We start from the raw sequence: 26,397 nt of genomic DNA, 5'->3' as shown, positions 1-26,397 counted from the left end.
TTATCCAAGAAAATTCATACTGTTAGGTTTTTGATACCTGCTAGAAATCATCAGCATTACTTCTGTACTAAATCCTAAACCAGGTAAGTAAGTAAACTTATGAACCGCATTAACTCCGTGCAAAAAAAAACCTTGATACTTAGAAAAGTGAGCCAGTGCTGTCGTGAACAGAATTCCCACAGGGCAATTCCTGACTCCAGCTTTGCAGCAACAGCCTTGCTCCATACAAGAAATTCTGATCACCACTTAGTGTAGAACTTCCAAATTCACTGTAAACTGTGTGCTTCTATCACTGGATGCAATACCTTTGGTACTTATGTGAGCTCAGGAAATTTGGCACTTTCTCATAGCCTTGCTCTTGGCCATATAGGAAGATTGGCAACCCTTATCAAAATAGTACAATAGTCATAATTTCTTTTAGATATGGTAGATTTATGCCACTGTCAAAGCTTTCAGAAGCACCAGGGTGATATTAGCTGCCCATACTGTAAATTTTAAAAAATACACTTAACACTTCATATAGTAATTATATTTCATATACTTTTTAAAAAAAATCACATTTGCTTCCTAACCCACAGGTCTAAAACCCCATTGGAATGTAATTCTGAATCTGGTCAGTACACATACATGAGATGCTGTTTGATTGGATGCATATTGTCACTTCCAGTACACTGTGGTCTTGTTTTTTTTTGTGTTTTTTTTAAAACCAAAGATTCACAATAGAACAGAGTATAAGCCTGCATATCTGAAATAAATATAGATCATGCTGAAAGTACTTAGCAGGTGCAGCATCATTTGTGAAGAGAGAAAGTTACAATATTACTTCAGTCATGAAGCCGTCTTTGAAATATATTTAAATGACTGCCTGAATTGTTCACTTCAGTTCATCTGCATATTGAATATTGCCTGGAACTCAAGGAATCAATTCAAGCGATCAGAGAAATCGGGACAGTACATAGACTGGTTGCAACATATATTGAAGCCTGTCATTCTTACAGCAAAAATTAAGGCAAAACCCAAGAAAACAACAAATACAAAAAAAAATCAAGTGGGAGTTGAAGCACCATAAACATAGTTGATGTGAAAATTTAATCTAATATCGCTGGCTGCATCAAATTTTAAGGAGATTAAGGAGCTTTGTTAAAACAGAAGGCAATGGGCATCAAGGGAAGGTATCCAATGGTTAAGGCCATGCTTCGCAGAAAAAATGATTGTACCTTTTGGATGGCTATCATCCTGACCCCTGGCATCACAGCAAGAGTTTATCAAGGTAGTATACTAGACTCATTCATCTTCAAAAAGCCCCCTTACCTTCATAAAGGTCAAAAGTTAAGAAATTTACTGAAATTTGACAGTATCTAATGCAACTCTCCTCAGCAAATGAGTCAGGTCATTGGTGCATGCAGCAGGACCAAGACAACATTCAGGCATGGTGGAAGTGGCAAGTAGCATTTACACCACGGAACTGCCAGGCAACAATGGCTGAATGCCCCAACATCAACACCCTGCGAGTCATCAATGACCTGAAATTTACAGGACCACATCCATACCATTGCTGCAAGAGCAGGTTGGTTATGCAAGTCAAATAATTCTCTTCCTGATCCCTCAAAACCTTTCCACTATATTCGATGCTCAAGTCAGGGGTGTAATGGAACACACTCCATTTGTTTGTATGAGACCTTCTCCAACAACTCTCAGGAGTTCAACAACACATAGGGCAAAGCAACCTGATTGTCAGGCACATGATCCACTACCTATATTCATTTACTACTCCTGGAGTGGTGAATCTTTTTGAGAGCGTGTGCCCAAATTGTCAGTAATCTTCAATAGTTGTATGCCATGCTAATTTTGAGCAGAGATAATCATGAATTGCAATGACTTAGTAACAATAATTATGGTCTTGTTTTAAGGAAAAAGAATGTGTCCTGTTGTTTATGTATGTGTATTCATTGTTTTACTATTAATAAAATTATAACAAAGACAGATTGAAATAAATAGAGCATTTTACAAAACCTGTTTAAAATTATTAATATCAAATTTTTAAAAAGATAATTGAAAAATATACATGGAGGTGCTAAATTACATCCAATATTTACTGTTATTATTACTGAATATCCATTGTTCACTCATCAATGACAGAAAAAGGTATTTAATTAGAGTAGGCCCCTTCGGCCACACTGCCCAATGTAACCCAAGCCTCATCACAAGACAATTTACAATAACAGTTTTTGGACTGTGGGAGGAAACCATTGCAGACATAGGGGAACAAACAAACTCCTTATCGACAGTGGCGGGAAACCAATGCCAATGGACAGAGTAAAGCCAATGCCAACTGGCTGTTTACTGTCCAAATACTGATGTGTACATCAGGTCAGCAAGGATTTCAAAATGCATTATCCAACATCTCATAATCATCTAGCTGTCCAGCATGAGGCATTTTATGTGAAAACCTCTCACTGTTCTTGGGTTATAAATAGTCATTTGTTGCTTCATTTGGCAGTAACGATAATCATTATGTATTTTTTTCTTTCAGACCCACCCATAATGAATGGAGGAGCACACTACATGCTGCGTGCCAACAACATTTTTGTGTATGGCTGTTAGACACATGGCAAAGGTTCACTATCCCTCCACTGTTCTATTTGCACGTGCTGACTGCATTGTGAATCATCTCCAAAATGTAGTGATGACTTGGTAAGGTTACAGTAACAGATTCTTCCAAATATACAACCTCCTTCCAAGAAGAACAAGGTTGGCAGGTAGATGAGAAGTCCAGTACCTGCAGATTCCCCATTCAAGTCACATACCACTCTAGCTTAAAGCTGTATTAGTGGCCCTTCATCTGTACGAGGTTTAAATCCTGGAAATTCCTCCCAACAGCAATATGGCAATACCCTCACCAGAATGATTGCAGTGATTCAAGAGATAGCTCTCAACCACCTTCTGAAGGGCAATTAGACACAGGCAACAAATGCTGTACTTGTCAGCAATTCTTATATCCCACAAAATGAATAAGATAGAGCTGTTAAAAATAGACATTTCAGGAATAATTTTGGATACTACATTGCAAAGAAGTCAAAATTCCAACCAAAACATGACAGTTCTATTCAAGACACTTCAATTTAGCATAAAACTTTTGGAATCAACTTGAAAACGGTTATCTGATCTCCAAGGCATAACAGAGAGATGGGAAAAAAAAACTTTGTTTGAAAAGATATTAATAATTACATTATTTCTTTATGCATCATAAAAATATTTTTTCACTCCAAACTACAACCTGTGTTTTCAAGTTGATTCCAAATGAAGAATCATTTGAACAGCCATGCTTTGTTTTGGCTGAAAATTTTATCTTATGATTTGCAATATACTACCCAAAATTATTCCTGAATTCTCAAATTTTGGCTCTTTGCAGAAGATGCATCCACAGCAGACCTACTGTCAAATGCATAACCAAAGTTCCTCTAACAATCCACAGCTCAGGGATAAGTAATATTCATAATATTTGAAGTTCTATTACATGATTGAAATTATAAATAAGGGTCAAAAAAATTAAATGTTAGTAAAAATATATCAGTGTTCTTGCTTCAGATCCCAATGCACCACTTATTTTTTTATTAGATCATGGCAAAATCATTCTCTAAATTTCTCATAAGTTTCAGTTCTTCTGGTGTGAAGGAATAATGAACAAAATAAGGATATTAAACTTTAAGGAGATCTGACAACAGTATAACTGAAAACAAAACAGAAGCCAAAAATAATGCTGATATAATTATAAATGGTCTGGAAATACACATGATATAAATATTAAAGTTAAAAATGAACTGGAAGTAAAGGTAATAATGATCCAGATTTGATAGGGACAAATGAAACATGGTTACATGGGACTGGTAACTGAATATTGCCAAGTATTACAGATCTAAATAAGATACAGAAGGAAGAAAGGGGGTTTTTACAGAAATGGGGTGGAGGGAATTTAATGGCGAGTGGGAATGACAAGGATACAACAAATATTAATATAGAAACAGAAGCTTCCAGTAGAATGAAAGAAAGGATAAGGAATTGGACATAATTAGCGAGGGAATCTACTGTGACAGGAAATTACTGCAGTTAGTACAGGGAAATACTCAAGATTTGAAAAGTAAATGTAAATGTTATCTAGCTATTCCTTACAAGATTCAAAAATAATAATTACAATGGGCCTCAGCAAAATATAGGCCAAGTAGTTGAATGATAAAAATAAATACAAAATGCCAATGGAACTTGCAAACATAAATTGGAGAATACTAAAGTGCAACTGCAATAACAGAGAGATTTTAAAAAGTGATCAAATCAATCCAGGAGAAATGTATTCCACCAGAACAAAATCAAGAAAGCGAAAAACCATTTCCAAATAAAGTCAATTTTGTCCCATAAATAAATAGGAAGGAGGAACTGCAAAATTAAAAATCCCTTTCAATTTTAAAAAGTTTGTAAAAGGTCCAATTTCCACAAATAAATGGAATAAAAGTTATATTAATTACAGAGCACCATAAACAATATTTCCTATTTACACTAAAACCTCATTATCAGTATGGAAGACTGCAATAACATTCTTATAGTCGTAGAAACTGCTTTTAGCAGAATGCAGCCAATTTCTGAGATACCCTACTCCAAAGAATTACAGAGTCAAGCACATTCCAAGTAGTTGAAGTGCAGGTAGTTACATTTTGGAAGGATTGGACAATTGAGGTCTAGAAGAAAATTAAATGTTGAATTAAATTTTCTTGCCAAACTTGACTAACTAATTGTTGCTCAGGACATGGGTCATGAGGGTGACAGGATAAGAGGCAGACACTTGTGCAAGCTAACAATAGCTAGAAGTAGATCATACCAGTGATGAGCTATTGTTAACCTTTGTCCGAGATTGTCTAGCCAATAGAGGAACTGACCGTAGACTCCCAATTCTAATTTTGTGTGTTGCGCTGATACTCAACAAGTGCTTCTTGAAATCACTGACCAAGTATATTTAGCTATTGCCCAAAATCTCCTGTATAAATTTAAGATATAACCTGACATCATTGGAGTCTTAAGACATAAGACGGTGATCATGTATTAAAGGGTTAACCTTATACCGTGGTCTGTCTCTTTATTTCTGTTCCTAGCACAGTAAAGTCTCTCACAATAAGTTGGCGACAAAATCCTTTTACACTAAAATATGATAAAACGGTATATTCTTTGACAGAAGGCTCGAGGGAATCTGGCACAGAAGAGTTGAAGTCTGAGATCGATTAGTCAATGATAATATTAAAATGGCAGGGCAGGCTTGAAAGGACAAGTGACTTATTCTTGCTCCATTTTCTCATGTCTGTATGTGTGTTCTCAGGAATCCACCTACCAGCAAACAGAGGATAGGATTTTATACCCTATTTGACCCAACTGTTAAGTAAATAGGCCCCTTTCCTCTTGACCTTGACTCAGTCTCTCATGATTTCATATATCACAATGAAACATCCACAATGTTTCCTTCATTCCAAGAGCAATTCTACATCCACCAGCCAGCCTTTTACTCAACAAACATTCTGCAGCCCTGGTAACATTCTTATCAATTTACTCTGGATATTCTATTGCTGTTGCACATTCCATTACTGTTGTAACCAAAGCTCTCTGCAGCTCTGGCCTAACTGGCACTTTTATATAGCTCGACTAAAACTTCCCGTTTTCTACATTTTAGACATTAAAGGCCTTATTAACCACTTGAAATATCTGCTCTGTTACCTGCAGGAAACTCTGGACAGTCCAAGATCCCTCTTCTTTCCTCCATTCTTCTCAGAATCTTCCTGTTTTCTCTATTTTCTTGTCTCATTTCTCCTCTCCAAATGCATTACCTCCTACCTCATTTATCACTTATGTCTCCATTAACTGATCCTTCAGTCTGTAATTACTTCATCACGAGCAATCATTATGCCTATTTTGGTTCTAAACATTTCTAAAATGTGTCTCCAAAATTTAAACCCAAATCACTGATATATATCACAAACAAAATAACACCATGTGCTTGGGAACCTCTCCAATGTCATTGAAGCTCCCACTAACCATTATACTTTGTTTGGTCCATTAAGCCAATTTTTATTTCCATTTACTACTTTCCCTCTGAACCCCAAAATTCATTTATTTTTTTTATTTCTATTAAGAGCTTTGGAAATATTTTATTCAGGCCTGATGATTAATCACTTAATAAAAATGTACTAGCATGCAAAATTGCAGAAATAATATCAGAACCAAAAAATGACAAAAACTGAATGGACTCAGAGTCTCTAGAAAGAGAGCCGGAGTAATATTATAACAGAATGGATATGGCAAAAGGATAGAATTTGCCAAGCACACACAAATTATTTCTACAACTGAAGTATTCTAGATGAAGGAGAGGATATTCTGATCCTCCGGGATAAATCAGACTGAAAATTAAGGAGAAATATCTTAAGGATCTTAAGGATCTTAAGATCTTAAGGATGTTTGGAATATGGAGTCAACAATTGCAGGAACGACTGAGTCAAACAGAATACATACCTTTAAGTGGAAGCCAGGTAAGTACAAACAGAATTAAATGAATTTAAGTGGGAAGGAGACTCAGGTGAAGCATAAGCACTAACACGAACAAATGAACACATTTGCTTATTTATGTATTGTAAATTTGATCTAATTTAACGACAAAAATTTCACACCAATATCCGATAGATGTTTTGAACACTGGAAGGAGGATAAAGGAGTCTATTTTTCAAATTTATGAAGACAACGCAAATGCAATTTAGCCATTTGAGTAAAGAAAAAGTGGTATCTCATATTCCTATCCTTCCTAAAAGATTGTATTCACTCTCAGATGAAAATATTCTTCCTGATATGCAAGTACAGAAAATTAGAAGTTTCACACGGCTAAAAGCAGACCTCATACATATTCCCGTGAAGCAATCAGTTTTCCAAGTGTTCAGGACACCTCTTTAATCATAGTAGCTTAGATCAGTTGTTTTTATGAGATTTGGCTTTCCTGGTGTAGCTGAAAATGGACTATAGAAAGATGGGAGGAGGATGATGGAGATAAACAATGACAGGATCTTGGTGAGCAACACTATGGTATGGATCCTACCATGTTGCTCTGAGTTTGTGTGGCCCCATATGTGGTGATTCCATTTGGTGGCATTGCTGGCTGTGGTGTATCTGACTGGATCGCTCCTCTTCTATCAATTAAGCTATTTAAAAAAAGCATAAAGTATAGTTAGTCATTAACCATAGTAATCAGTGTCTAAAATTAACACAAATTTCTTCATGATTATGATAGGGAATTAAAAATAATGTGACTAGCTTTCAAAACATTTGAATGCAATAAATAATTACATTTAAAATAACTTCCTTTTGTTACCTTAAGTCTGCCTGCCAATTTTGCAAGAGGTAAACTGAGCACTAATGTCACTACCAGAGTATTTATTTGAACTACTAAGCATGACAGCTTCAGATAAATTAAGTTGAAGCAATCTTGTAGCTGCCTAACATGGCAAAACAAAGTAACATCCAAGCAACAACGCTGGCATCTATTTGAGTTAAGTATGTCCAAGAGTCTGTGGAAGGGCTAGTTGGAGCAGTATGGCAGCATATTGGTTAGCACAACACAATTACAGCAGCAGTGACACCAGTTCAATTCCCACCACTGTCTGTAAGGAGTTTTTATGTTCTCCCCGTGACTGGGGAGGTTTCCTCTGGGTGCTCTGGTTTCTCCCACATTCCAAAGATATACAGATGGGTTAGTAGGTTAATTGGTCACGTGGGTGTAAATGGGCAGCACAAGCTTGTTGGGGTGGAAGAGCCTGGTATAAAAATAAAAGGTCAAACAGCTAATGATCTTTTGTGATTGATATCTGTAAAGCATACCTCTTAAAATTAAATGAATCCTATGGCTGCTGTTATAGTGGGATTTTTAATTCATTCTTCCAATTTGCCATAATACCTAGTTATTGCTATCCTTCAGAACGGAAATAGGCAACATATCATTAGGAATGGTAAAGAAGTAAGACATTGTAAAGGCATCTTGTATACTTCTGATTGGTAGATTTTCAAATGCTAATGACACATATTAATTGTCACAATCCCATGGATTGTTAAAAAAGGGTGATAAAAGTTCTTGAACAGTAACTAAACTAATAGCTCATGTAATAATTCATTTCCATGGAGACTTAAAAATGTAATTGTTACATAATGGCTTTTGAATTCATCTAGAGATATTTTTGTTGAAACAATTATTAACTGAAATCACATATAGGATTAATAAACCAGATAAAGTAGAAGAAAAAACCAGAACAATTACAATAATTTCCCACCTTGGTGGCAATGGCCCACAAAGAGCTGCACAGCAATTTGTGAAGATGTTCCCATAGCTATATGGATTGTAATTGTCTTTGCTTCTTTTATTTGACCACGATCCTTTAATCTACAAGAACAATTTTTTTTAAATCACATTGATTTTTCAATAAATTGGACTTTCAAAATTAAAGGAAGCAGCAAGTATTTTAAATTCATATTCCCTCTAGTTTTGTTACTAATCATTTGAGAATGACAGTGATAAATTAATTTACAGCTTGCAGCCATAGCTGCTAATTAGGAACATCCACAATATCACAGTTGAACCAGTCTTTGTAACGTGTTACAGCTCGTATCTAAAGAACAAAAATTAACATTAGTGACTGAAAGTAATATACAAAACTGCACCTGTTTAAGTAAATGCAGAAACAACTCAACTACCCACCTAAAATAAAATTTCAAGTTCTATGCTCTTGTACTTTTGAAAATGAATTAATACTTTCAGATTCTAATTTATATGGATTCTAAATAACATGGTGTTTATTAATTCATTATCCTGCATTAACTTCACAATGCAGCCAGCAGATTTTTGGTTCTTGGATCAACTACTTGTTGAAAGGAAACATGACCTGTCATGTTCAAGCTGACCCATTAAGTCCGAAGTATATATTTTTTATATACTCCCTTCAACTACGTTGTTGTTTGCAAATGATGCAACCAAACAATCATAATATCATAATGATTCTAGAGATTCTGTTTTATTTTAATTTTGGTGGGCTTGGTGAATAGAGATATTCTTAATGATAAAGTAATTTCTATCCATGTCAGGAATGCATTAAATAACTGTACAATTGCTATTAAAGGAAACCCTAGTTAATTTTGCTCTTCCTCCTCCCAGCATTTTGAGACATCCACTGAGAGTACCAACTAACGAATGGGGAAGTTTACCTATACAATTTGTTATCCCATCCCAACTGAGCAACGGGAAGTGTTAATCCTATTCTCCTTTACCGCACTGAATATCAGAGTAGTACCGCATAGAATCAGGCCCTTCTGCCCAACCTGTCATGTCAACCAGTCCTGAACTAGTTTCTGTTGCTAATGCTTGGTTCATTACCACCCACCCCCAGTCTTTCCTATCTGTGAACCTGTCAATATATCTTTAAAAATGTTGTAATTGTACTGGCCCCTTACCACTTTCTCGGCAGCTAATATCATATGCATATCACTCTATGTGTGGAAAAACATGGCCCACAGATTCCTATCAATTCTTTCTCCTCACACCTTAAACCTATGTCCTTCAGTTTTAAACTCCCCAACCTATGTGACCATCCACTTTATCTGTGTTCCTCATGATCTTATAAACACCTTTAAGATCAGCCCTCAGCTTCCTTCATTCCAGGGTAAGCAGTCCCAGTCTATTCTGTTTGTCCTGGAAGCACAGGCCCTCCAGTCCCAGCAATGTACTCATATCGTTCTCCACACCCTCTCTAACTCGAACACATCTAATTTACAGTATGGGAGTAGAACTGCACATGATATTCCACATGTGGTTTCACAAAAACCCTGTACAGTTGTAACATGACATTCTAAATCTTGCACTCAATTCCCCATTTGTTGAAGGCAAGTATGCCATACACCTTCCTCACCACCTTGTTTACACTTGTCACCACTTTCAGAGAAATATGCACTTATACCCCAAGGTCTCTTTGATCCATTACACACTCAAGGCCCTATCATCTACTGTCTAAACCCTGCCCTGATTTAACTTCCTAAAATGGATCACTTTGTACACTTCTGAGTCAATTTCCATTTTCATTCCTTTGTTCCTTTCCCAGTTAATCTAGAACTGGTTGTAACCTAAGACAACCTTTTTCCAGTGTCCATGCACTACTAATTATCAATCTTACTACTCAGATATTTACCTATATTTTCATCAGAACTGTTACCTAGCACTGATACATGTTGTACACCTGCTCACAGGTATCCAAACTGAAAAACAACACTCCCCTACCACCTTCTTGACTCCTATCACCAAGCCAATTTTGTATCCAATTAGCTAGCTCACCCTGGATCCACGTGGTCTCACGTTTCAGATCTGTTTACCATGTAGAATCTTGACAAAAAAAAAATTCCTCAAAGTCCACGCAGACAACTTTTACTATTCTACCACATCAATCCTTTTGGTCACCTTTGCAAAAAGCTCAATAACATCCAAGAGACATTATTTCCCCATGTCCAAACCATTGCTGACTATGTTTGTTTGCTTGGAACCTAAATCTTCATTCCTAACTACAATGCAGGTCTTTGTTTTGCCAAATTTTAAGATAAATGGGGTTGCTAACTAAACACAATTCCTAATTTTCAAGGAACAAATTTAAGCAAACTACTGCTAAGATAGTGAACCTAGCTACACTTGATATCAGAAATTCCAGTTACTTAGCACATTAGAATGCAATAGAAACTGTTGATTATTAGCAAGCACTAGAAACAAAAATCAGACCATTAGCAAACTACTATAGGATAATTCAAAATACTTACATCTTCATTTGTTGTCTGATTTGAGCTGATCAGATAAGTATGAAATCCTGAAAGGCCAAGGATTGACCACACAGAGAAGAAACAAACAACTGCCTCCAGTACAGTAATAATGGAATCAAGGACTAACATAGAATTAAAACTGATACAAGAGTGAAAAACAATGATGCACTTTCTACAATTTAAACCTATTTCTGTTGATTCTAAAAACCAATGGCAGAAAATATTGAACAGAAACTTTAAACATACAAATCCAAATGTTCTATAAATATGCCATTAAAAGGAGGTTTGAAATATATGTTACATACTTGACCACAATGTTATCTTGTGAACTGCAAACTAAATTAGAATATCAGTCATTTTCCCCAAGAGGTCTGTTACATAAACATCAGATTCAAAGTCAACTTCACCAAAAATTAGTCAGTAAATCCCAGCTTTGCAATTTGTACAGTTACATTACTGAACATTCACTACCAATGCAATTGACGAGGGCAAAAGTCAATTGCTCCCGTTTTGATTTAATTTCTGCAATTAAATATTTTCCTTCCTATCTGAATACTCCATTTGAATTCAGATATTCACCATAAAGAACCAAAACAATAAACAGGTATTAGTAGTGTGACTGATAGCGAGGAAGAAGCCTTCAAAGCCATCTGTCTACATTGAATATTTAAATTAGATTTAGATTGAGGGATTGGACTGTTAGAAGGATTTAAGAAAGAACTTTTTCACTCAGAATCTGAACCCTCTGCTTGAGAGGTACTAGAGACCAGTACTCTCATGACATCTGTATTGCCACAGCATAGATAGTTACAAGTCAAGTGCTTTGTACAGGAGGTAAGTATGGATAGATATTTGATGGTTGGCATGGATTCAATGGGTTAAAGTGTATGTTTTGTGCTGGATGACTATGATTATCAATAGACTGATCAGGTGGTAAATAGAGAGTCAAACACAATTCATTTTGGACAACATTAAGGTAACTTATTTCAGGAGAAAAACAAGAAAAGGGGTAATGCATTAAAACGCTGGATCCAGAAGTGTATAAAGCATGTTGCAGTATCCTCAACTTTGGTAGAACTGGTTGTTCTATATGAGAAACAGGATTAAAAGGAGGAAGGTCATGCTGGAACTGTATACAAAGTTGAGTTAGTTACAGCTAGTGTACTGTTTTCAATTATCGTCACTTTGATACAGGATATGATTGCACCACAGAGGATACAGAAGAAATTTACATTACCAAGGCCAGAGAATTATCACCTAATGAGACTGGCTAGATTGTGATTGTTTTCTTTGGAATGAAGGAAACTGAGTGTTGCTTTAATAGAGATCCACTTTTTCTGTAACATTTCATTTCTGCATTACTGTTATCCATTGCAGTACCTCAAACGATCTGCATGGATCAATTGTTTCTGCATGAAACAATTTTCTCATAGTACTTTAGTACATGATACAATAATAAATCAATTCCACTTCAAATGATGAACTCCACTGGAGGTGGCCTGGCTGCGAAAGGAGGGTTGGGCATGAAGCTAGCAACTCCATCTCGTAAAAACCCAGTAATGCCAACAGAACCTCCAACCACCTCATCCCTGGGAGAAGAAGGATTGTGCTAATGGGATTGATCTGCTAGGCAAATAAGAAATTAAAGAAGTGCATTTGTTATTTATTTATACTCGATTAAAGAATACACTTTACCTAATATTTTGCTTCCTTACAATCTTCTGCTCCATTCAATGCTCTTACTGCACAAGTACAGTGGTCAGATTTCCCAGTAGCTGCCATAAGTTTGCATTCTACTACTGGATTTTATGTAGAGAACAACATTGCTGCACCTTTGAGAAATACCAGCAAGTTCAGGGCTTCGCAATCATGTAAGAAGAACATGAGTTCTTGCCTTCTTTAGCCACCTCTGCCATTTAATAAAATGATGGCTGGTCTTTTACTCGAGCATCACTTTCCTGTGCTATTGCCAGATCTTTTGTTACTTCATGTACTCAATATAATTTTTGAAAGCAGATCAATAACTAAACCACAGCAGAGGAAAAATTCAAACATTCAGCCTCCTCTGAAGAAATCTCTTGTTTCAATCCTAAATGGTCTGTCCCTCAATTTCAGACTGTGACCTTGAGCTCAAGAGCCCTCAGCCAGAGGAGACATCCTCCCTTTTCTACCTCATCTAGTTCACCAAAAATATTAAGTTTCAATTACATTATCTTTCATTCATCAAAAACTCTACAGAAAAGATGAGCCTCATTGAAGCAAGCCAAATGACAGACTCACCTTCCCAAGTACCAACCTAGCCAATCTTTGCTATATTTGCTCTTTAACAAGTACATTCTTTTTTTAAGCAGAGAGCAAAATTACTTCTGAAGTTACTAACATGGATAGAAGATCGGCTGACTGGCATGAGGCAAAGAGTTGAAATAAAGTAAGCCTTTTCTGGTTGGCAGAGGTTGGCTTTGGGACTACTTCTTTTCATATTGTGTGTTCATAATTTAGATGATGAATTTTGTGGCCAAGTTAGCAGACAATACAAAGGTAAGTGGAGAGACCAGTAGTGTTGAGGAAACAGAGTCTGCAGGGTTTACACAGATTGGGGAATGGGCAAAGGTTAACTTTACAGGTTGAGTTGGTGGTAAGAAAGGCAAATGCAATGTTAGCATTCATTTCAAGCATTGTTGTGTAGGGATTTTTATTTTTAAATGGGTTCTATTGTGCTTCCATCTTCTGTTGCTGCCTGCCAGAAGACAAAACTCTAAGTTGTCTAGAGTATACAAACTTTGATAATAAATGTACTTTGAACAAGATTAAAAGCTAATTCTAATGTGTTATGGGGACATTTGCTCTAATTTAATTCTCAGGTTCTTATTACATCTCTTCCAAAAACTGGAAACTAATTAATTGTGCAACTTAATATGATTTTGTTACAAACAAAAAAATGTTACATTATGAAATTATTCAAAAACCAGAAATACTAAAATATTTATTGAAGAGTTATGTAGTAGGTTACTACAAAAACGCAAACTGACACCAACCACCAGTACACTCTCTGAAGGAGGAGTAAACATTCTGGATTTTTTTTACCCGCCCTCTACCAAATGTAACAATAAAGGATATCTTGCAGGACTGTCTTTAAGCGCATTTAGAAATCCTGTCTTCTGAGATCCTATGTAAAATTGATCAAATGTTAGGTTAAAAGAAAATTTTTAAAAATCAATCATAAGCAAGAGTTTATGATTACTTTCTTCAAAATATAATGATCACATTCAAACATTATTAATCATGAAGCTTTAACATTGTATTCTATATTCATCTATAACAGTTTCCTTTTGAACTGCAACTATTGCAGAAACCTCCCCCTTTTTATCTGCATATAAACACAATGAAATGTTTAAATTTCAAATTTTACTTTGAACACCTCATTAATTTGCATGTATCTCAACGTGCTAGTATGAATCTACCTTACTTATGGCAAAGATTTATTCACCAAGCAGGACAACCAAAAGATAAGAAAGGCAAGCATATGAACAAATTGCCTGAGCATCACACTGCCAGAGTTTGGAGTTCTTGGTCTCGGCATACTTCACAATAGAAAAATATAAAATTTTTAATGATACAGAATTGAAATTTCTGGTACCAATAATTCAGGTAGCAATTAAATCAAATACTATTTATACATTTCATACTTAATTGATTAGTATGATTAAAAAAATTATTAGAAAAGTTTTTTTGTGTTTTCAACCAGGTTTGAAACTCTTGATGCCAGATATGAATTGTAAATATTATTACATTAAAAGAAAATATATCAACTTATTATATTGAAGAAAACTGTAGTTCACTTAGAGTACAAATAAAATATACTCATTCGAAGATCTGAATTAAAACTCTGTGCTGAAGTCCAACTATAACTGATGGACAACAATCTCCTCTGTAAACTAGCTGTATCCTTTATAAATCAAAACCGTCTTAATCCAGTTTCTACAATGTCTACAGGCTATATTTTCTGGGAATTAGCTCAAGTCACTCAAGAGGCCACAGGAGAGGATGATATGGGAACTAAAATAAGAACTTGATATGGGATTCTCTTTCACCTGACAAGTACAAGCACATAACAAACAAAATCTTTTAAAAGTCTAATTTTTCCATTTACAGTTCAAAGATTCTGTGGAAAAGAGCTAAATGTATTTCTATTCAAATAAGATATACATAACTTTCTTCACTAACATCAACTTTTATTGTTTTGCCATTAAACAATAAAATCCACATCTGTCCAATTTTTTTTTAGAATAAATATCTCAATGCACGGTTCAAAAGCATTGCATCAAAAGTATGTTAGTGTCTATCAATTTGTGGTCCAACAAATACATTTTCATTTAAGATGCAGTCATGCATGATTGACTGTCTTGTAATATAAAGTATTCTTAGAATGTGGGTTTTCAACTATTTCTACATTGAACCCAAATGCAGTCATATCCAAGGTGTTATCACTCAATCAGAAACTACTATTTGCTTCATGTCAGAAGGTGGGAGGAGAACTAGAAAAGCCACCCTACAAATAGTCCAAATTAAAACAATACTTACGGAGAATGACATGAGTGATGACGAAGGCGAAGATGAATACTGTCAAAAATGACAGTGACAAAATAAACATGTAAAAAAATCTGTAGTTCCTTTTTCCCACGCAGTTGCCTACCCAGGGGCAATGGTGATCAAATCGTTCTAAAGGAGGAAGAGCAATATTGGAAAACAAATTATAGCATCAGGTTACAAAATGGAGTTTGCATGACTGGTTATTTTTAAACTTAGATTGACTTCTTGCAATATCTGGAAAATATTTTGAATGCCACATCTGCTTTTCATCCAGATAAAATTTATTATATTCCAAATGCTGTTCCAACTATGGAAAGAAACATAATTGATCTGATAATATTTCATCTTCCCTCTTCATGCACTTAACATTAAAAAAGAATGAGGAAATTAAATTTGGACATGTATTCTCAAATATTCTCCAATAAAACCACAAATATTCTCAAATAAAGTTGCTTTTAAATCAAAAATATGTGCAACAAAAATGCTGAAACCCACTAATTGTAAGATTAAGTTTCAACTACTCTATTCAAGCCAACAAGAAAGAATTTAATGATAAATTTAAAATGTATGAGACAAAGAAGCTGCTCTATTTCCTCAAATGGAATACTGTACTGTACTTGAATTTTCTTCTTAATAATTAAAAAGTTTATTTATTCCTAGATATAGAAATCTCTTCTTAATGATTAAAATATGATTCATATTCAGTGGGAAAGGTTAATACTTCAATTTTGGCAAAAAGAAGTGCCAAATATTTCTGAAACATTGCTCACTTCAACAAAAGAATTACGGTTCGGTACAATCCTTATGAATCCTTATGGACACCCGCTTCCACTTTGTAACCAGAATACATTTTAAAAAGGAATCTTGGCTATTTTCATTAACATTTTCATGACAGTTGAGCTCACAGTATCATGCAAAGTACAACTTCCAGAAGATTACAGTTAAAAAAAAACACCAATTATACTCTGAATACAATGGAAAAGCTTTATTTGTTGTTTCAAAGTGTGGTAAAATAGAATATCCTAAATTCACAAGCCTTTTACTCCAATTCAAAGATAGGTCAACAACTCTCTATTCTACAAGCAAAACCCTGCATAGATGGGCAGGTTATCCTTTTTGTAGTGATATTAAACTTAGGCCCACCTGCCTACTTTGATGGAAATAAAAAAAGTTCATTGTTATAGTTTGAAGAAAGGAAAGGGGCTTCACCTTAATATTCTGGTCACTGCATATTTTTATCCTACAAAATATTCCTCAGTGCCAATTGTCCGAATATTACTGGATTCATGTTAGCAGCCACTTATTCTACTTTTAAAAGCTGCTGTATAGTGACTCAAGGCTGGAAATAAAAACCTTTTATAAATGTAGACCCTGCTATTTAACTATACATAATTATTTGTATGTTACATTTTTCAACAAAGGATTGACATGATCATGCTGAAATCAGGCCATAAATGAGGCAGGTTTGGCAACCAGCAAAACAAAATACATTACTATAAGTTTCCAGTTGGGAATTATTCCCACTTTTGTTGCAGTGTAATACTGTACACTGAAAACAAGGCTCTTCTAATTCTAAAGTGCAATGTATACAGCTTGTGAGGGACACACATTAGAAGAGCATCAATATGATAATGATCAAATGGAGGGAAAACAAAAGAACAGGTCTCAAAAAAGCCAAAAGCCAGAGACAATTCAAGTCATTATTTTGGATCCACTTCTGCAGGATCTGTATAGTGAGGCCTATGTGTGGGAACCTGCAGAGTCTTTCACAAGTGGAGTAGGTGGTGCTTGAAGAGGTGCAGAGATGAGTAACCTATCAAGTGAAGGATTCTTTCCTGACACAGGCTCCTGTGTGTTCTTGACAGTGTAACTCAAGGTTCTCAGTCGATGAGACTATGTTACACTTTTTCCCAGGAAACTTAGAGAACATCCTTTAATCATTCTCTACAGTCAAATGGTAATTTCTTGCCATAGCTGAACTTATTTTGCCAGCCAATTTTTAATTATATGAATAATGCATCCTATCCATCTGAGCCAAATAGCTGGTTGTTAGGACCTCACTGAGGATGCTGGCCTGGAAGATGAAACTCCTGTTGGTCACTTGTTGTGCCAGTGGAGTCTGGAGGATTTTTGTCAGCATTGTTAGTATCTCTCCAGTGCCTTGAGATACTTCCTTCAGGTAGTCCATTTCTTGGAAGCATACAGGGATCAGGATTGCTGCAACTTGCTAAGCGACAATCATTGGGTTGTGTTTTGAGATATTTTTCTCCAAATATTCTTTTACAAATGAACACTTAAGGTTATAGTGAAATTTATCAGACTTGATCACCCTTCCCTGAGGGTTGGTTCCCAAGGTATGAGAAAGACATAATAAAGGAGTTCATGATAGAGTCAGTAAAGCAATAATAAAGCATGGAATCAGGTCCTTTAGCCCAGCTGTTCCTTCACAACCTCCCTGCTCATCCCAGTTGCCCACATTCGGTCCTTAACTCTAAAAATCATCTATTCTATACAACAAGATTTCACCACCACATACATCATCCCCTCCATTCTCTTCATGACTCCCTGGTCTGGTCCTCCATCCCAACTTGCCTCTCCTCATCTTACAGTATACTGGTTCCATGCAACTGCAGGAGATGCAACATCTGTTTTTTCACCTCTTTCCTTCCCACCAGTCAGTTTATCTTTCCACATAAAGCACATGATGCACCATCAATAACTCTCTGAGACGTGAGGCAAGATATTGGCTTTTGTTGACTGGAAGAAAGAACAAGCAGCAATTGACCACCATGCTACATCCTGGAGACTGCGGGCAGGGCTCAGGCCTCAATCGCCTTTATACCGGGGTCTGTGGGAGGAGCCATGGTCAGTTGGAGGAGCCACAGGAGCAGCCAGCGGGGGGGGGGGGGGGGGGGGGGCGTGTCCAGACAGGTATATGTAGTTCACCACAGCACACCTTGCCTGTTATTTTTCTAATTTACTGTATTGCCCTTGGTGTACAGAACGTCAAAATAGGCTGATTACTTTATGGAGAACCTGTGTTCAGTATTCAAGAGCAACAATAAGTTTAATGTTGCCTACCACTTAAATTGTCCATACTACTCCCACTCTGACCTATCTGTGGTATCCTGAATTGTTACAAGGATGTCCAACTTAAGCTTTAGGAACATTACCTCACCTTCTGCTCAGCTCACTACAGCTTTTCAGAATCAATATCAAATTCATTTAAGGTAGCCCAATTGCTCTTTGCAACAGAAGTGGCTATTTCTGCTCTAAGTCATCCATTGGTGACATTGGCTCAGCTTTTCTGTCCATTGGTATAACATGGGGAGCTAGGCACATCCAGCATCCCTACTATTAGCAACACATTGTTTCTTTCTGCTCTCACTTCAATTTCCCTCCAAAATTCTATTGATGGGCTGGCTGGTGGTGTAGTGGCATCAGCACTGGACTTCAAGGCAGATAGCCTGGAGTTCAAACCAAGCTAGGCCCCAACCTAGGCAGTGGCAGTATCTGCACGGAAGAAAGGCCTGGCTATATCTTGCCATGCAAACCCTATGGACCCTCTGGTCCATGAGGTCACAAAGAGTCAGACTCGACTAAAAAAAGGCATATTCTATTGATAGGTCAATCCCTGCATCTTATCACCATGACAACTCTGACATCACCTTAATATAAAGATACCTTGCCTTTACTCTATCCACTATTCCTGCAATTTAAAACTCTCATTTATTCTCTCCTTCCCAGTTCCAAGAGTATTTTTGATCTGAAGCTTCCCTTTCCACAGATACTGCCTGACTTACAAGTTCAAGTTAATTTTCATTCAACTGTGCACATGTATACCATCAAACAAAACAACATTCCTCTAGACCAAAGTGTGCAACACAGTACATATAGTTTACATACATAACTGAGTATTATCACAAATAAATTAACAAATAATTAGGTGCATTAATGACACAAATGAAAAAGTAAAGAGTAAAACATGTCTGGCATTTAATACATGATGAGACCTGGCTGGTGGCAGGGAGTTCAGTCATCTCATGGCCTGGGGGAAGAAGCTGTTTTCCATCCTAATAGTTCTTGCCCTAATGCTGTGGTACCTCCTGCCTGACAGTGGGGTGTCAAAGCGATCATTGGACCGATGGGAGGGATCACTGACAATGTTAAGGGCCTTTGTATGCAGCACTCCTGATAAACATCTCTGATGAGTGAAAGAAAGACTCCTTGCATTCCTTTGTAGGGCTTTGAGGTCAGATACCTTGCAATTCCTGTACCACAGTGATGCAGCTGGTCAGTACATGCTCAATAGTGCTCCTGTAAAGTTGGTTAAAATGGGGGTGGGGGGGGAGCATCACTCATCTCAATCAGAAGTGGAGTCAATAAAATTCTTAAACGGGTTAATAAATCATCTTTCTGTGCCCATCATTCTCTTCTTCAATTTAAAATGATTCACAGAGCTTACATTTCTAAACAGAAGCTGTCCAGTTTTTATCCGAATATTTCTCCACTTTGTAATAAATGCAACTCTGCTGATGCCTCTTTAATTCATATGCTTTGGTTTTGCCCTAAAATTGAAAAGTTTTGGCTGGAAGTATTCCACACCTTCTCACAACTTTTTAGGGTCCAATTTGACCCAAATCCCCTTACTGCCTTGTTTGGTATTATTGCAAATGAAGATATAACTTTAAATACTCCTAACCTACAGGTTTTAGTTTTTAACCTCTCTTTTAGCAAGGAGAGCAATCTTGCTTAAATGGAAGGAGTCTACCCCTCCTACACATCTTCAATGGCTACGTGATATTATGTCTTATTTAAATTTAGAGAAGATCCGCTGCTCAGTCTTAAATTCGAAACAATCTTTTTATGATATCTGGGGACCTTTCCTAAATTACTTTTCCAACTTATAAAGTTTACCAGTGCACAGACTTTTACGTACATTTCTATCTTCTCTTCTTAAGTGAATGTTTTTTTTTCTAATTTCCATTATCATTCATCAGCTTTTTTCTTTGATAGTTGGTAGGGGGTTGACTTTTTTTATATAAAAAATTTCTTTTATGATGTATGACCCATCTTTAAATTTTTAATTACAGAGTGGTATACCTTTATGTGATATGCTATAACATTTTGATCAATTTTATTACAATATATGAATGTACACAATTTATGTTGAGATGTATCTATGTGTTGCACTCTGTAAATCTTGTTTTTTCTTCTGAATAAAAATATTGTAAAAAGAAAAAAGTGGAGATATTGCTGTGCTTTCTTGAACAAAGAGATGTTGTTGAGGGACCAATTGAGATCATCCATTTTGTGCACTCACAGAAACTTGTGCTCCTAATTCTCTCCATGGAGGAGCCACGTATGTGTAGAGAGGAGTGGTCAGCCTGCACCTCCCTAAAGTCCACAATCATCTTTTTGGTTTTGCCAACATTGAGACTACAGTTGTTGCGCTTGCACCATTCTATCAGTGCCTCTACCTCCTCTCCACACACCATCTCACATCATTGCTAATGGACCGACCACTTATGTCCTCAGCAGACCTGATCTGGTATGATCTGGATCCAGCAATGCAGTCAATGGGGAACGCCAGTGCTCAGTATGATAGAGCTAGAGATGAATCTGCAAACATGGACTGATCGCGGGCTTTCTGTCAAGAAGTTCAGGAACCAGTTACCCAGGAGGTGTCGAGGCCCAACGACAGCAGTTTACCCGCCAGCTTCTAAACACCGAGCCAAAGTCAATAAACAACATCCTGGAATACGAGGCACCACTTTCCAGATGGGTTAGATCAGAGTAGAGTACTGAGGCGATGGCATCATCAGTGGACTAACATAAGTGATAAGTGAACTGGAAAGGGTCCAATATAGTGGTGAGATGCAATTTAATGTGATTCATAACCAGCTACTCAAAGCACTTCATTATTGTTGATGTCAATGCCACTATCGTTCAGGCTGGTTACTGTCGCCCTCTTGGGCAATGGATGATGGTGGTTGCCTTGAAACTCGAGAGGACAGTGGGCTGCTCTGGAGAGATACTGAAGATGTATTTTTGAACCTTAGTTAATGGGGCTACACAGTCCCTCAGCACCTGACCAGGTATGTTACCAGGTCCCGCAGCTTTACGTGGGTTGACCCTAGCTAAGGTCTTCCTCACATCAGCTGCAGCTAGAGCGCCTCAGGGGAAGGGGACCTTCCTTGCCAGCGCATCACTTCGTGCATCAAACGAGCATAAAAGACATTTGGGAAGAGAAGCATGTCATTGATGTGCAGGGTGAACTTGTAATCTGTTATGATCTGAATGCCCTGCCACATACGCCCTGTGTCACAGAAATGGCTGTACACAGTATTCTCTGTAACTAATCCCTTTTTGTGTTCCTGATGGTGTGGGAAAGCACAGCTCTTGCTGACCTGAGAGCTGTGCTCGGACCTCTGCCGGCAACTGTGACTTCTGATTTTCCCTCACACAGATGTGTTTATAATGGTGATGTACTCAGTGCACTTCACTATGTAGCCAGTAACAGCCATACTGAGTGTAGCAGCATTTCCTGCCTTTATTCCATGAGGTTGGCAGGTTTTTTCTTTAAATTTTAAAGGCTAGCTCAAAAATTGAATATCAGACAAGAATAAGACTTAAAACTTTTTTTTTAAATCATTCATATTAAAAATAATCATTTGAAAATCTGCATGCAAAATCAGGGGATCTTTATAAGTTCATTAGTCCATGCTTGATCAATTTCAGTCAAGAGTAATATGACTAATTTAGTATTGAAAACATCGTACATGCATGATTTATTTAAGGTATAATTAGTCAAGTGATGACTGATTAGGTCATATATCTTGAAAAGCTGGGTTAAGCCAATATTTGGCAGCCTCGATTTCAGGGTTCAAAAAAACCCTGTGTATTTGTGCACAAATACGTATTTGAAATTGCATCCTTATTAGAGAATTCTAAATAATAGATTTAAAACAGTTTTAATTTTGCTTCATTAAAAGAGCAAAAATATGTGCACAAGATAGTAATTATAAATAACGTTTTTCACTAATTTCTAAACTCTGGAATAAATGGCTTCTCCTTTAAAGGCAGCATTTCAATATCACATGGGCAGAAATAAGTTCTTGAAAAATTATTTTCTTTGTTTTGCAAAGTTTTGAAATGCTTTTCCAAGATGTTACCTACTTATATACTGTAATTGCTACAAAGGCTGCAACATTCAATTACTGGAAGATTTCATAGTTATCAAGTTTTATTTTAACTTCTGTCCATTAATTATCAGCTACTTTGTTCGGAGGGATAAGTCTACTCAGTACATACATTCTCACAGATTATATACCATGCAGTTATACCCCTTAGGGCTCTTCCTCACAACCTTTCATCAATGCCCCAAGGCTTCAGATTGTTTCTTTGTAGCTCTTTCAGATATCCTTTAGTGAACCACCCTTGCTGCAGCTGCCATTGTAGAAACATTGGAATGTATAACTTTAACATTCAGTCTGGCTATCCCAGCAGAACTCCACTAAAGTATCAGGTATCACTATCTGTGATACTGCACACAAAAAGAGCAGCATTTGTAATCCAATCCTGCCAAAATTATGTGCTATTTTTAACCGGAGCAGAGATTTCTAATAAGGCAACAAAGGATTACCCAAGTCTCACAGCCTTGAAATAGCATATTCAGTTATCTAAGTTCTACAACTTTGAAACTTTGCAATCAGTCATATTCCTTTTAATTGCAACTTCACAATTCAATTAAACATTTCTTAGTTATGAAAAAATTGGAACAGCTTTCCAAGGAAATTCCTTACCTACACAGTTATCACAAAGGCTACAGTGAGAGGCACGTGGTGGACGGAAGATCTTACAGGTGAAGCAATATTTTAACTTGACTGTCTGCCCATTAATTATCACCTCTTTTGTTCTGGGGGGAGGACGATACCCACCTCCTGAACTTGAACCATTGGCAATATCTACAAGGGAAAAGGAAAACAAAGTTATAAAGTGCACAATTGCAGGATTATTTTATTTGATATGCTTCTTTTAAAATACCACATAATACATTCATTTGAAGGCAATTACTTACTGATAAACTATGGTTAACAAATAGCAAGTTGGTTCAGCCTTATTTTGTTTTAAGCAACAAGAACAGAATGCTGACAACTTTCAATCAAAAATATCAGAAATGCTGTATCAGGTTGTTACCTTGGCATAAAGTTTTTACCTTTCATGAGCTTACATGTGGCAATGACTTTCGATAATACAAAGAAGTTAATGCAATTGGAATTGCTATTGATTAATGTGCTATACGAGTTTCCAGTTACTTCAAATGATATAACCCAGGGCCCAAAACTGCTCACATTACTCCAAATGTGGTCTGACCAATGCCCCAGGAGGATTGGGAGATTTTGGCAAAATCTAACCGAGGTCCATTGGATTTACCTGTTTGAAGGGAAAGGAATGAAGAGCAAGTGGGAGGCTTTAAGGAGTATGACATCAGGAATCCAGGAGCAGATGTCTCTGACTGGATGAAGTGCAAATCTGAGAAATTTAGGGAAACTTGACTGATGAGGGATATTGGGGTTCTGGTCACACTTGGAGTACTGCACATAGTAAAGGTCACCCTTTTGTAGGACAGTCATGCTTAAATGAGAAAGAATGCAGGAATTATTTATTTATGAGGATGTTGTGAGGACTAGAGGGCCTCAATTACAGGGAGAGATTGGCCAGGCTAGGTCTTTATTCCCTATAACACAGGAGAATGATGGGCAACCTTATGGAAATGCTATGAAAGGCATATACAAGTTTTTCCAGTAAGATGGCAGCATGCACAGATGCAGCAGCCACTCAGGGTCCAAAGGCATATTTGTTCATCTTGTATGCCTTTAAGAGACTAAGAACATCAAGCACTGCAGGACTACCCCATCAGTGTGTTGCTCGTTAGTGATGGAGTTAGACTTATTGTGTACCGTTTTTATGCTGTTGCCTGGACTTGTCATGTTCCTATGGATGGTGTGCAAATGATTATTTTGGACATTTTTACTGTGACCTCAAGACCCCATTGGACATTGGTAATGTAGAATCCTCCAAGTCCAGTTCACTGGTTCATTGATGAGGCAGATGGTGGGGAAGCTATATGGCCTCAGGTGTGCTGAGGAATAGCTCGAGGCCACGGGGATGCCTGTGGCAACAGACCAGGAGAGGAGACAGTGTGGAAGAGCCCCTGTGAGGCACACTGGAATCCGTACTTGGGATGGGAGCTGTCCCCTTCCATCAGTGCTGCTGTCCCCTGTTCGCTCAGTGAAAGAACAAGCTGGACCACAACAACTTACATCAGTTCTACAGACATGCCACACAGGAATTAGGGCTATATTATTTTTTTTCCTTCGAGACTGTTTTTTTCTGAAATCGTAACAATATGTATGATTTGTGATATGTGCTAATTTGCACTTTGGTCCTGGAGGAACGCTGTTTTGTTTGGCTATATTCATGGATGGCTGAATGATAATTAAACTTGAAGGTAGATGGTAACTGACTTTTCCCCCAGGGTAAGGAACATAGATTTAGGATGAGAGGATAAAATTTTTAAAGACTTGAGGAGAAAATTGTTCCACATGTGGGGGAGGGGGGCTGCATGAATAGATACAGTGATTGAGGGAACTCTAAAAATATAATTTAAGAGGCATTTGAATATGTATATAGTATGGCAAGGCTTAGAGGGATGTAGGCTGAACTCAGCAAATTGGGACAAGCTAGGCTGGGCCTGTACCTGTACTGTATTGTTCTATGACTACACAATAATCTGTCACTATGACCAAAAACGATGAAATATAAAGAACAATCGAAGTAGAGATAGAAAACCAACTAAAAGACAGGAAGCTGTCATGGATTTTCCAGACAGGAGGTATGTTAAAATTAGTCGCCCACTGGTCAGTATTTGAGCTACTGTATTTCCTAATAAAGTGGATTCTAGTTAATTAGGACACATAGGGACCAGTACATTTTGGCCCAATTAAGCAGCTACCCCAATTAGCCACAGCTTCCAGGAGGTAGTTAAAAACTATAAAAAAAGACACTGCTATTTAACTGATAACAATTCATGTATCAAAATGAAATACAGAACAAATTAGAACACTGCCAATACCTCTACAGTAATATAAGACCATTTGATACTAATAGTTATTGACGGAATTCATCTGTTATGTTCTTTTGATTGACTGTAAATGAATAAAATCAGCAGACACTTAGTGCAGTTAAAGGACTCCCTTCATACAATGCTTCAACCAATGGCATCCTCCAAGTCTTCCTTTTCATTGTAACATTCAAGATGATTGTCGATACCTTCAAATTCTTCATAGGTCCTTATTTTTTGAAGTAGCAAAATCATTTCAATTTCATTCCTGGCCATTTCTGGCATCTCCAAGCCTGAAACCATGGTGAGCAAAGCAGTTCCTAATTGTCTTACAACTTATTTCTCAATTACCAGTGACAAAAATTGTTTTTTTGAAAACAAACACATGCAAATGACCAATGGCAACGCAAATGACACGGTTTTAAAAATGATCGTTCTAAGCATGTAGTGTATAACAGCCACACAAGTGAGGAAGAAACTGTTCAGCAACAGTCTCCTGCCCCAATTAAATGGCATATTATCCCAAAGAAGTGAAGGGAATCAAGCTATTTTTTCATTTTGTTCTTTAAAAGTCATCCCGAATAAACAGCTGCTCACAGTTACCGATGGCCCAATTAACCAGAATCCACTGTATATAAGTAACTTGGACTTGAGTGTGCAGCATAGCTTTCACTTTTGATGAGCTGGTGTTCAGAACTGGAGTGAATTAAGAGATTCATAATGGTCTTCATGAGGATATAGACAAGCAATGGATCTGACAGACATGTACCAAGCAAAAACTTTTGTTTTTAAATTTTTTTTATTCAATTTTTAAG

General features: G+C 36.9%; 1 protein-coding gene across 1 annotated transcript in view; it reads right to left on the bottom strand.

The window, feature by feature from the left end:
* zdhhc14 (zinc finger DHHC-type palmitoyltransferase 14) overlaps window positions 1–26,397 on the bottom strand; it is a 119,002-nt gene that overhangs the window by 21,052 nt on the left and 71,553 nt on the right. Inside the window, exons 3-8 of the mRNA XM_059986081.1 lie at window positions 23,262–23,423; window positions 15,448–15,585; window positions 13,984–14,032; window positions 10,867–10,969; window positions 8,346–8,455; window positions 7,121–7,223 (exon numbers count right to left, since the gene is read on the bottom strand). Of these exons, the coding sequence (XP_059842064.1) occupies window positions 7,121–7,223; window positions 8,346–8,455; window positions 10,867–10,969; window positions 13,984–14,032; window positions 15,448–15,585; window positions 23,262–23,423 (665 nt within the window). The remainder of the gene's footprint in view (window positions 1–7,120; window positions 7,224–8,345; window positions 8,456–10,866; window positions 10,970–13,983; window positions 14,033–15,447; window positions 15,586–23,261; window positions 23,424–26,397) is intronic.

Source organism: Hypanus sabinus, chromosome 12 (genome assembly GCF_030144855.1).
Source record: "Hypanus sabinus isolate sHypSab1 chromosome 12, sHypSab1.hap1, whole genome shotgun sequence".
Classification (NCBI taxonomy): Eukaryota; Metazoa; Chordata; class Chondrichthyes; order Myliobatiformes; family Dasyatidae; genus Hypanus; species Hypanus sabinus.
Note: the sequence above shows the minus strand (reverse complement) of the source record. Positions and strands in the feature narration are given on the sequence as shown.